Source organism: Mycteria americana, chromosome 1 (assembly GCF_035582795.1).
Source record: "Mycteria americana isolate JAX WOST 10 ecotype Jacksonville Zoo and Gardens chromosome 1, USCA_MyAme_1.0, whole genome shotgun sequence".
Lineage (NCBI taxonomy): Eukaryota > Metazoa > Chordata > Aves > Ciconiiformes > Ciconiidae > Mycteria > Mycteria americana.
In genome coordinates this window covers 159,132,217-159,144,628 of record NC_134365.1, presented here as the reverse complement: position 1 = coordinate 159,144,628, position 12,412 = coordinate 159,132,217, and the positions used below count along the sequence as shown (strand labels likewise).

The 12,412-nt window shown below is 48.1% G+C and overlaps 1 protein-coding gene across 1 annotated transcript in view; it reads right to left on the bottom strand.

Annotated features, from left to right (window-relative positions):
- The window catches only part of EFNB2 (ephrin B2), a 45,951-nt gene extending 35,817 nt beyond the window's left edge, over positions 1 to 10,134 (bottom strand). Inside the window, exon 1 of the mRNA XM_075526088.1 lies at positions 8,964 to 10,134. Coding sequence (XP_075382203.1) covers positions 8,964 to 9,091 — 128 coding nt within the window. The 5' untranslated portion in view covers positions 9,092 to 10,134. The remainder of the gene's footprint in view (positions 1 to 8,963) is intronic.
- Positions 10,135 to 12,412: the final 2,278 nt, after the last annotated feature.

The window sequence follows — 12,412 nt, the reverse complement described above, 5'->3', positions numbered from 1 at the left end:
ATAATAATAACAACAAAATTTAAATCCCTCATATTAGCTTTAACATGCGCTTCCCTTTACAGTGCTGTTTCTACCTTTTACTACTTGTTACTACCTTTCCCACCGCTGTTCTTTGGTTTGGGTACCTAAGTAAATGTACTATTCAAACAAAAGCTAACAAAACAGTGAGAAGTAATTTGCAGCATCACAGATTTTTCAGCCTAACATATCATTCTACCATCTAACCTATCCTCCTGTGTAAGACAAGCCATATAATTTCTCATCTTCTGTTGACACGTGTAAAACTTGATTATTCTTTCAAGTGTACACAGCTCTGGATCCTACTAAATAAAGTTCTGTAAATCCTATTTTAGCCATTAACCACAAGACATTTAAAAAGAACACTGTAGGTAGAAAAACCCATCTTATAGTTATGTCTATGCCATACATCGGGAATGATTCACCTAGCAACATAATCCTCTACCAGCCTTTATCTTTTTTGGCTTGGAACTTACGTTTAAGACCAGAAGAAAGCATAGACTATTACATCAAAGTTTAAATCAGCTGCATTATAATTACCATGCTGATACCGCAATAAACACTGGGTGTTGGCTGGCCAGGATTGCCAAAAAAGATAGAGGTCCTGCCCTTATTAGCTGTCTTTGACAAAGTATATAATCACATCAAAGGAAAGTTCTCTGCATCACAGTTAACAGGAAAAAAAAAAAAGAATCTAGATGTTTTCTTTCCTCGAGTAAAATGATAGATTTTGTTCATTATAAGAAAATTAAAATGTCGCCTATAATGAAAAAACAATTATAATGTAAAGCCCTTGCAGGCTAATGTAATACTCACTGAAATCAGTGGAGGTATTTTCATGGAGTTGAACAGGAGCTAGACAGAAGCCTTGAACGTGTTTATCTACTTGCAAGTAGAAATATAAAATACTAAATGACATTTTCAAATACGGAATTTAAAATTATCTCTTGCAATTCTGCATTGAAGTCTGCTTGAAGACTTTTGAAGACCAGGCTAAGATTAAACATGAATTTAAAAGCACAAAAAAAAAAAAACCCACCCAAACCAAAAAATAACAAATATTTCAAAATTACACTGAAGACACTTCAAGTTTAGGGAACTCGTGTGTGTATGCTTTATAGTTTCAGTTTTGAAGATGTATCTGTCCTTCAGGGCAGAGGAGCAACAGCAAAACTGTTTCTTGTTCTGCCATTTTGTTTCCATACTTGGCGTTCAGAAACATACTGAGTGTAATGTGCTTCTTTTCGCAAAGCCTCTCCACTCTTTTGTGTTTGGGTTGTTTTGGCCCCCCCCCCCCCCCCCCAATTAGGGAACAGAAATGCAACTTGCAAAACCTCTGTGCTTTCAGTACATCTTGGAGTTAATGTATGTCAGCGAAAACTGTTTCAGGAGAGCGGAACCTGCAGAGGACTCCGGATGGGAACGGGGAGACCTGGCGTGCCCTGCCCAGGATGCGCTCCACGAAGAATTACCCACTCCTTTCTGGGCCCTGCCAAACCCACCGAGCCTTATCTGGTCCGTTTCTGAAATGTGACATGACAGGCAGGTTCGAAAGCTAAATGTTGGATAATGGTGGGCAAACAAAGGACATCGGTTTTTGCATTATTTCTTTAATTACTTTAACCCTTGTTCGAACAGAAAGCATAAGGCCAGAGTAATTCAGCTTCTCTCTTTGTCATTTGCCTGCCATAAATATGCACCAGTCTGCATTTGAAAAGCTGAAGGAGGCCGCAAGCTTGCTGGACATTTATCATGCTCTGTTCCCTGTTAACAAGCAAATACTTTAGTTGAATGGCCCATTAGCAATCATTGTCAAATGCAGAATGCAAGGTGCTTGGATGTGACCGGCCTGTAAATTAGATGAGGGTGCCCCTGCGCTTTGGAGAATTTCAGCAAATGAATTGGATCTTTTGATACAGATTTGTGAAGGTTAAGCTGCAAGAGAGGAAACGTATCTGAGCTCTTCAGGCCCCGTATATTCTGCCAATCTGTTCAGCTCCCTATATGCACTTGTTTATTTTTCATTTGTTAAATCACATCAGCACCAGCAGCTTGACAGTTTTGGTTCTGGAGTTCCCTTTTCAGTCAGAATTGTGAAGCTTTCCAGCTTACTATGGGGTAGGATAAGAATGATAAATTCAAGCATGTAATTAACATCTTTATAAAAAACCCAGAAAATGAAAAAAAAACCTTAAAAAGTGTCCGAGCCACTGCCAAACAAACAGCATGAATTCCATTTTGCCGAGCTCATCCCAGGCTCATTCCCACTAAAGAAAGACACAACTGTTATTGTAGGCTTCAGTGTTTTTTCCCCTTATGTCTAGACTCTGCCTAACAAATGCAGAGTGCTTTCTTTCCCCCCTTAGCAGACAAATGAGCAGGCACTAAAGTAAATATTTCCCGTTTGAATCCATAGCCCTGATTTGCAATGTAATGCTGACTTTAAGTTGTGGGTGTTTACGGTTGTCAGTTGGGTAGAAAAGCAAGTCTTAACTATTTAGAAGGCTTTTTAAGAGAAAAAGCAAGAAGACAAGAATCCAAGTAGCTGCACTAGGAGAGAGATTTTACTACCTTTACAGCTGCAGATCGCTTGAAATAAATGACAAAGCAATGGCTAAATTGTCTGCCGGCTGAGCTCAAGGGGCTGACAGCAAACTCATCCCAAGGATTTTTAAGCTGGGGGGTGGGGGGGAGGAATAGGCAGATGCTTATCTCATTCATGTCTAGATTTCAGCCTGCCTGTTGGATATAAGTACCACCTAGAGCCTAAGCCAGATCAATTTGGTTATCTGCAGCTTTATTGGTAAATAGGAATGGATGTTGGTTTGTTTGTGGGGGTTTTTTTCTTTTATATTTTTGCAGGATGGGAAACACAAGAGGTGCTGAAGTATCACCTGGCCAAGGCACAGACAATGCAGCATGTTTATATTTGCCTCTCCCATGGAGTGCGAGATGGAGACCACAGCCTGAAACACAGCCGAAATCAAAAGGTCTCTGTTTTCTTTCCAGATAACCCCAGTCCTACCTATCCCCTCTGCTCTCTGTTCCTTGCCAGCATGCCTCTGCCCGAAGCCCAAATAGATCAAGGCAACAAACCCCAAGTGCAGCTAATTCTTCAGAAAGGCTGCTGCTAGGGCAGGAGTTAAAAAGGAAAATCTTCCACACCTAACAATTGCAGCCATCTCAAGTTTTAATCGGTCCCCGTCTCGGCAGAAAGCAGTAAATGAAATCTATCTTTACCATATTATACGCCACCAATGAGCAAGAACTGAGCAGCTTTTCTTTACTGCTTTAACCATCCCAAGCCACAAGTAGGCCTTTCATACTTTCTAATCCCGGCCCCCAAGTTTTGTGCTGTTCTCACATAATACCTTACAGCCCGGAGCAAGGCCCTTAGTTTCTAACACCCCTTTCAGAGACGTGTCATTTCTAACATCAAGCTAATCTATATGTTGCCATGGCATCACCCTTTATCTGCCTTTACATCTTATGAACTGCATGGATTTACCACATTATTTTTATCTGAAAGACAGAAAATGGTCGTTTTATTGCCATACAATCAGATTACTGCTGCTAGTTTCTCTATGCCTTTTTACCATACTTCAATCAAAAGGGATCAGTTTCTTTATACTCTGCCCTTGATTTACATTACATCTGTAAAGACCTAGTCTGGGTTGTAATCCCCTTATTAACTATGACCAGGGTTGATTTGCCTAAAAATAAAAGCAAATTGTGCCAGACCTTTTCACTTTGTTTTTGATTCGGAACTACAAAATGGATTACTAAAGAAATCTTCAGAGTTCACACGGCTGGTATAGTACTGAATTTAAAATGAGAATTAAACAAGTTAAACATGGGAGCTGTGTCAACGGTTTACATTTTCCATCATGGGAGAAAGGCTGAACTGCGTTTGTCTTTGTGTTCTCTGGCTTTAAAGAGACAATGAAGCCACAGGAGTTTTTCCAAGCTCTTCTAACACTGTCCATTTGCCATCCTCCCTTCCTCTGCTTTTCATGCAACTCCCCCCCAAACTCTTCTCCCTTGCCTCTCCCTCCCCACCCCCCCAAAAAAACCCCTCCCCTCACTCAAGACAACAGTGTTCTGGTTAAAAGTCTATATTCCGTGGCACTGCATGTTTTAATCAAAATATTTCAAGCAGTTTAACATTCCTATTTAAGTTTCCACAACGCCTCACAAAGAATGAGCTCATAAGCAAATCCATGTAGATGTATGATAAATGGCCAGAAAAACAGGTTTTTTTATGTCAGCAGCCAAGGCGGGCAGACATTAGGCACACATGAATAACATTTTAATCACTATTTTTTCCTCAGAAGAACACTTTCTTCTCATTTCCAACAAGCAGTTTCAAGTACTGCAGGTTGCACGACACAGGAAGACCAGATCCTCCAAAAAAAGCCCCAAAAGCAACCCTGGCTGTGGCTGCTGCGCAGGGCTGAGAGGCCTGTCTTTGCCAGCCTGTCATGGCAGTCACCTCAGGTCCTCCGCTGACTTCCCAGTACAGGAGCCTTGGCCGAATTTGAGACCAGCCTGAGCGCCACACCTAAAGCAATGCGATCCCCTTACAATAAAACAGGGAAGGGGAAAAAAAAAAGAAAAGAAAAAGGGAGGGAGGCATTCTTGTGTGTGGGAAGAGGGAGAACTTAAGTGATGTGAGCTTGACTTTTAGTCACTGCCTTTCTAAAGGCAATTACTTCATTAAACGAAGTGAAATAACGTAGCACAGCTTACAGATAACATGCTTTAAGATAATTACTATAAATAATATAGCAATTATACACCACGTATAAAAGGCTGGGGAAAATAACTAGCTCAAGAATTCGGCCTTCAGTTTGTTCTGAATTCATTTTGCTAATTCACTTGTGCTTCGGAGACCTGGCTACGAACGCCAGAGATATCAAATGGACTGGAAGCCACCACTCACTCCTTGTATTAGCATGCCAAGTGTCAACAGCTATGTTTTGGGTACAATTTAGGAGCATGTGTTTAAATCATTTTAACCTTCCGCTCCTGTTTCTTCAGCTTGAAGCTGTAATTGCTGAGGTTAGAAAGTGCGGTCCCATGACACAGGGCTCCCAAATAAATTCTTGTCCAGCTGAGAGGCTCCCAAACATGTTGTGAGATATCGTTTTAGCAAGCTCTTTGTGCTCCGGCTGGCTTGCCTGTCCTGTGAAACAACGGCTGTCCATTACCTACAGTTTATCATCCTGACAAAATGTGAGGAATGTGGATGTGAAAGCACTAACAATTCCACCCCTGGTGCTTTCTCCTTTTTTTCCTCTCTATATTAAAACCGACAAGATTAACCCAAATGGAAACTGCAGAGCATAGTTCAAGGGGCTATTCAATCGGTAGTGAATGTGCATTTGTTTACCTACAAAAATAAGAATTTCAGATACAATGAGAAGCAGACTAGTCTATATGCTACTGAATAGACCATTTAACAGGGTCATCAATTGTAGTTTATTTTATCAGTTTCTGACATGTTAGCATTCAGAGATGGGCTGTGAAATATTCCATATATAACTGGGTATCAGAGGGAGAGAAAACCAGCTATATAATCTAACTCAATCAGTGTCAAACGCACCACTTGTGAGGATAACCTTCCACATGTCACTAAGGGAACCGGCTTTGCTCACCGGCCTACAGCATGCAGGGAAGCATGCTTGGACATAAGCATGTAACACTTGGACATAAGCAATGTTTTTTGGAATGGGATTTCTCTACCGTTTGACTAAAAGGCGCCCCATTAACGCTACGTGCTACCCTGTGTGTCCAAGGCGGTGCTGAGCCCTTGTGAGGTGAAACTGAGGTAATCCGTGCTATTTATACACATTGTTTGCCTTGGCAGAAACAAGACGGACAGAAAGTCTCCCATTAAAAAGTGTCAACAGGAGTTAAGTCTACAGAGTAATTTTTCCTCTGTGTTTTCAAGATCATGAGATCTAAGGTTCTTCAGATGAGAAGTCTATAAAGTCCACCAAAACCATTTGCAACAATGACGTTTAACCTCCCAAGCAATAAAGTCGCAGGTATAATTATTTTCTGTATGTCACTTAAAACACACCTCTTGTGATTTGGTCGAAGCAATGATAGCAGATCTCTAAAAAGGGAGAAAGGGGGGAAGAGGGGAGAGAGCTCTGTCTTCAGGCAGCTACTGCATGCTCTCCATCCCAGCCACCTGCTAGAAATTACAACCTCTAAACTTCAGTGCAAAACCAATTCAGTTTATACATTCACCTTAACCTAAAATTTATTATTTCATACTTTATATTAACCTGACTAACAACTTCTCCCAGCATTTAATTGCCTACCTGTTCAGCAGACTTATGTGTTGAGGCTTTCAATAGAGTTAAATGCACAGCTTCCCTGAATAAATTAACTGGCACCAAAGATAGTTATTATTTCAAACCTGAAAAGGAGCTTTATTATTGTACTACACCAAGATCCATTCAGCAGCTTGCTTCTCGAGCTGACATTCAGCTTGAATCCAGAGTGAGGACAACCTCGTCTAAGGAGAAATTATTCCGTATCCTTCAGGCAAACAGTTGTGACAAGAATTAGTAAGAAATCCTGCTCAGAGAAGCGGAGCTGTCTCACCGGCAGCAATATCGGTAATGCATTTGTAAGCTTCCTCAAACTACAGGCCTCCAAGTGGCCTATAAATCACTAGCCCCAGCAATTGAAAAGACTAATTTTAATAGTGTACTTCTTCACTGTGGTGATTAAGCCTCAATGAATCACTCAAGAAAACTCAATTACATCAACAGCACAACCTATTTTTAAGCATGCATTTAAGTTGAAAAAGTAATTAGATATTATCATTAGATCTACCATTAACAACATTCAAACCTTTTTTTTGTAGTCAAACAGTTTAGAATTAGCCAAATGGAAACACAACTTGTATTTGATAAAGGAAGCGTATCCCCGGGCACTGTAAGATGGGTTGAATTCAGCTGCTCGGATACTTTCATTTCACTGATGGCTAATAAAAAGCTATCAAGGTAAGTTAAAAAAGCGAAAGCAGGTTGGAGCTGGCAGAGGGGAGGCCAGAGCAGCGGGCTCTTCTGCATTGGAAGAGTGACCTCTGTAGGCATAAACCCATCGAGGGCTGGGGATGCAAAAGCCTTCCCCTTCCTCCAAGGCTGAGCCGAGCCTGTTTTCCACCAGCACAGCAGGCCCACTAACGCAATGCAACCCCGGCTCGCAGCCTTTGACTTCGGAGAATTCAAACAGCGTTATAAAGCCCGCTTTGTAACCGGCCAGGTCGCCTTCTTCTCAGATGTTATGTCGTACCTTTCTTAAGCCACAGAAAAGCTTTAGCTATGTAGCATCATAAAAGTACAGAGCCAGAGGCTGGAGCTAAACTTTGTTTTATTTTTAACTGGCTTCCCACCTGGTGCATATATAAAACGATCATTTGTCAGGCAACGCTAGGAATAAAGACACCGAACTGAGCAGTCCACAGCATTCCTGTCAGTTTCCTTTTTTTTTTTTTTTTAAAAAGATCAGAAAACTTTTCGGTAAAGAAATCTTACCGAGATACAGCAAATATGTCCGTTACTGAAAAATACTGGCAGAAATCTGCAGCAAGTTTTTCCTTCAATGGGAACAAGGGTAGGTAACGATGACTGTAATGTAAGCCTACTTGATAAACTTGATGCTACTCCTAATTCAAACTTTGAAATCTTCACTAAACTCCTGGAGACCTGCCACCTACACAGAATTAATCCCTGATCGAGGAAATACTCCATTCTTCTTGTCTCATCACCACCTAACATTTCCTCTAAAAAGTCCCCCGGGAAAACAAGATGTGTACTTACTGGACTTAATGGGAAATCCTAAATTCCATTAACACAATGCATATGGTTTGCTTTTAAATGTAGATAATGGAATATGCAGCACGAGTTAAAAAAATTATTTTAACCCATTTCTGGTGTAAAACTTCCTAAACTCATTACCGACTATTTCTTCCTACCGTGACTTTTGTTTTCTAAGATAGTGGTTTTAATCCCAAAAGTTCAAAGGATTTCACCACTGAACAAAGCCAACTTGTTTTGCATGTCAAAAACGAAAGGGCACAAAAAGAGAAGTAGAAATAGTTTTTCATCACTGACTTCGATTTTTCTTTAGAAAGACGGCCCACTTCCCAAGAAGTTCCTCTTCCCAATAGCAGTAAATTTGTACGTTGAAGTACAGGAGGTTTTTAAAGGATATGCTTCTATGTTAAGAGTGTGCTTTGATAGTCAAGTCCCGGGAACGCATGTACTTTTTTTTGCCTGGGTTTGTTAATGAAGAATGACACTAAATGGCTGTGTGATGGGTAATGCTTAGTTCATTACTCACTGACATGTGCCTCGATACCATCAACTCCACAACCAAATTTAGCCCTGTTATAAGCAGATGTAACTTCGCTGGAGTCAATGGGATGAGTTTGCATCTGCAGACGGAGAAGTTGAAGAGTATCACCCCTTCCTGGCAGGGCAGCGCAGCGCAGCGCGGCCCGGCGGCCTCCGCCGCTGCTCCCACCCCGGGGAGGCGGCGGCTCCGCGGGAGCGGAGCCCGGACCCCGCCCGCAGGTCTCAGCCTGCTGCCGCCGCCCCGCTCCCGGCCCCGCTCCGCCGCCCGGTCCCATCCCGTCCCGCCGCGGGACCCCCTCCCTCCCGGGACCCTCCCGCCGGGGGCAAGCGGCGGCGGGGCAGCTCCGCCGTGGCACGGACCACCCGCCCCGGGGAGGGCCGGATCCTGCTGCCAGCCCAGGCTGAAGTCGCCGGCAGCCGCCGCTGGCAGCGTCCCCCGCCCCGTCCCCGTCGCTGCCGGCGGCCGCGGCCAGGCTGCGGCTGCGGCAGCGTCCCCCCGCGCACCGCCGCGGAGGGCAGCGCCGGCCCCCGGGGGAGGCGGCGGGCGGGAGCGGGACGGAAACTTACTTGGGGTTGGAGGAATTCCAATATATGGGGTCTAAAACGATGGACCTCGCCAGTGCAGTTCTGCATAAAACCATCACGACTCCCCAACAGTACTTCCAGGCGGAGGCGTCTCGCCTCCGCGCTGCCATGGTCGCAGGCGGCACCGAGTCCCTCCCCGGAGCCTCGCCAACTCTGCCGTGCGGCTTCCCCGCACCTGAGCAGCAACAGCAGGGCGGGTGCCCGGTATCCCAACAGCCGGGACGATTGATAGGGAAGAAGGAATTAAAAAAATTAAAAATCACGCGCGAAGGGTCGGCGATGCACTTGGCGAGAGCTGCAAGCAGATCTACTGAGTCATGTATGCCACTCGCATGTAGGAAATTCTCCTGCGAGGTAAGATCCAAGCTACCTCCGAAGTAACAACAGCAGTAACAAAAAAATGTAAACGCCTCAGTCCTTCCTCTTACTGGGGGTCTCCCGGCTGCCTTGGAAGATGCCACTTAAGCTGCCAACTCCCATTTGGATCCAGTGCGCCATACACGTTCACAGTGTCTAAGGCTCGCGTGAGAAGGAGTAAAAAAAAAAAAGGTAAAATAAAATAAATGGTGGTGGGAGAAATAAAGGGGTTGGGGGAAAGGGACACAGCCTCGGCAGGAGGCTCCTCCTGTGTGTCTCTCACTGCTCCCTGCAGTTTGCAATCCGCACAGGCACCAGCCCGGGCTGTTTCGGGGAGCTCGGAAGCAACCGCGAGTCAATAAATCCACTCCGAGAGTCAGCTCCCCCGGTCCCGGGGAGGCGCATCCGCAGGGCTTCGGCTTCCCCGGGGTGCACTGCTGTCCTTGTCGCCGGCAAAGACCCCGGAGCGGGGCAGGGAAAGAAGAGGAGGGCGAAAAAAATAATTAAAAAAGCAAAATAATAACAAAAAACCAGAAGAGGAGGGTGGGGGTCGCAGCGTCAAACGTCCCTCTCTCTCCCCTTGCGAGATCCGCAGTGCGCGCCGCGGCGGCAGGAGCAGGAGGAGGAGGAGAGCCGGGCGTGGGACTTGCGCCGCCGCGCAGCCCCGCGCGGAGGAGAAGGGAGGAGAAGCGGCGCCAGCCGCCGCCGTTCCCTCCGCGGCGCCTTCGCCCCGCGATGCCGCCGCTGCCGCCGCGGCGAGTCCCTGGCGCAGGAGCGCGGCCGGCGGCAGCGCGCCGCCGTAGCCATATAAGCGCGGCCCCGCCGCCCCGCCGCCGCCGCTCATAGGGCCGCCGCCGGGCCGCCGCGCTGGTTGGGCGCCGCGCGTGTCACTTACCGCCGCCACGGCGGGCGGGGCCGTGCCGCGCCGCGCCGAGCCCGGGCGAGCAGGGCCGGCAGGTAACACCCCCGGCCCCGCCGGCGGAGGGAAGGGCCCGCTGGCTCTTAGTCACGCCGGGGCTGGGCGGGAGGCGCGGCTGGCCCACGCGGGGCGAAATCGGGAGGGGGGAATAAAACGAAATAGAATCAACGCGAAAAACCGCCCGTGCTGAAACTGAGCGTTTTTCAAGTACGCTGCTGTTTAAAGGGCGGGGAGCAGCGGCAGGGCCGGGGGGCGCGGGGCTCCCCCGCACCCTCCCCGCTGCTGCGGGGCGCAGCGCCGCCGGGAGAGCAGGGCTGCCGGCGCTCCGCGGCAGCGGCCACCTCCGCGCCGCTGCGCGGAGAAGGGCCGGGGCCGGGTCTCCGCTGGCGCGGAGCGCCCCGCGCAACTTTCTGCGGGTGCCCCGCCGGGAGAGGGGGGCAGGGGCCTCTCCCGCGCCCGATCCCGGGCTGGCCCTTCCCACGGGGTCTCTGAGTTTTCAAAGTTTATTTGGTTGCGCGACCATCAGCCCCGGGCCGTCCCGAAATGCAGAGGAGGTGGGCACAAGGAGCCCCTTCAGAGGGCTGCGCAGCGGCGGGCAGAGAGGGGCGCTGGGGCCGGGCGCGGGCTCCCTCGCCTGTGCCCGGCGATCGCTCAGCGCCTCTCCCTTCCCTTCCGCACTTTTGGGGGGGGGGGGGGATTTTCGGACCCAGCTCTTTTTGAGACCCCGCGTACCTCGCCGGCACCTGCCCCTTTTTAGTTCGTTTTATTAATGTCTGGCCAGAGGGAGCGAACTGCGGACAGCGCTGGAGGTGCTTCCCCGGCCGCTCCGGAGGGTCCGCGGGGGGTGCGGAGGTCGCCGGGGGGTCGCCGCGGCCCGCACGGGTGCGTCCGCCGCCGCGCTCCGGGCCCGGCGCGCCGCGGCTCCCGCGGCACTTCCACGGGGCCACAGCTCCCACTAGCGGCCAGCGGCAGCCCTCCGCGGGGGGGGGGAAGCGGTCCCCCTCGGCTGTCCCCCGTCCGCGGCTCCCACGCGTCCTGCCCTGCCCGGCGCCTACGCGGTTCCCCCGCAAAAGAGGCCGACCGGTCCCGCTGCCGCGGGTGGCGGCCCACGGGGCCGGAGAGGCGGCACACGCGAACGGTCCGCGCCAAGAGCCGCGCCGTGGCTAAACACTGATTGTATAATGTCATAGTCGCTCCTGTGAAATGAAGGGGGTTACCGAATTTCTTCCAGGAGGGATTTCTTGCCAAAATAGTATCTGCAGAAAGAATTAAAAGTTAAATCCCAGGAAATTACGGCGCTCTTTCTGTCATTTCCCCACCTTTTAGTGAAGGCGTGCAAAGAACGTGCTACAAAAGACCGTAACAGCGAGCCAATTTCGTTTAATTTTATTCCCCGAGAAACATGGGCATTTACTTAAAAATCGGGTTAGCGGTGGTGCTCGTTCGGCTTTTAGACGAACGCGAAGAAGCCCTTATAAGGAAAACGACTGGCACCGTAATTTATTTCCCGGATCAATTTGGAAGAAAACGAGCGCTTTTCCCCCCCGTTTTAACTCAACCGGCGTCCCAGCCTTCGCCGCCCTGCCTGGCAGAGACCGCTCCTCTCGCCCGCAGCAGAAGGGCAAGGAGATTTGAGGCGCGCTCGATGCCCCATAGATTTCGTGTTAATTGTGCTTGGTAGTTCTCTAATGAAATCTACCACTCAAGGAAATAAGGAAATCAGTTTGCTTTTCACACAAAACATCGAATGCGTTTTAAGTAAACTGCTTAATTAAATTTAATTTGCAGCGAGGAAGGAATTGCAGATCCGGCGACGCAATTTGGTGGAAAAGGGTCTGATTCCCAGGACGGAAACTTGGCGCTCAAGTGGGAGACAGAGATTGGGTATCTATGCACATCGAGGGGCATCAAAGGAGAGCTTCGCCAGGGAGGGGAGGAAAGTACTTAATTATTAAACTTCTAAACAAATGCGTGGTGTGTATCCAGTCGGGAGCCAACGTAAACACCGAGCCTGATAAATGCTTCTAGCAACAGAGACGTGTAAAATAGGTTTACCTCAATTTTGTGACGCCGCTTCTTCTGTTTGTTTTGAAGCGAAAGGTTACGAGCGGTGTTTTGTAAAAGCTGTGAGTAAACTGTGACCTCTAACTCTCCG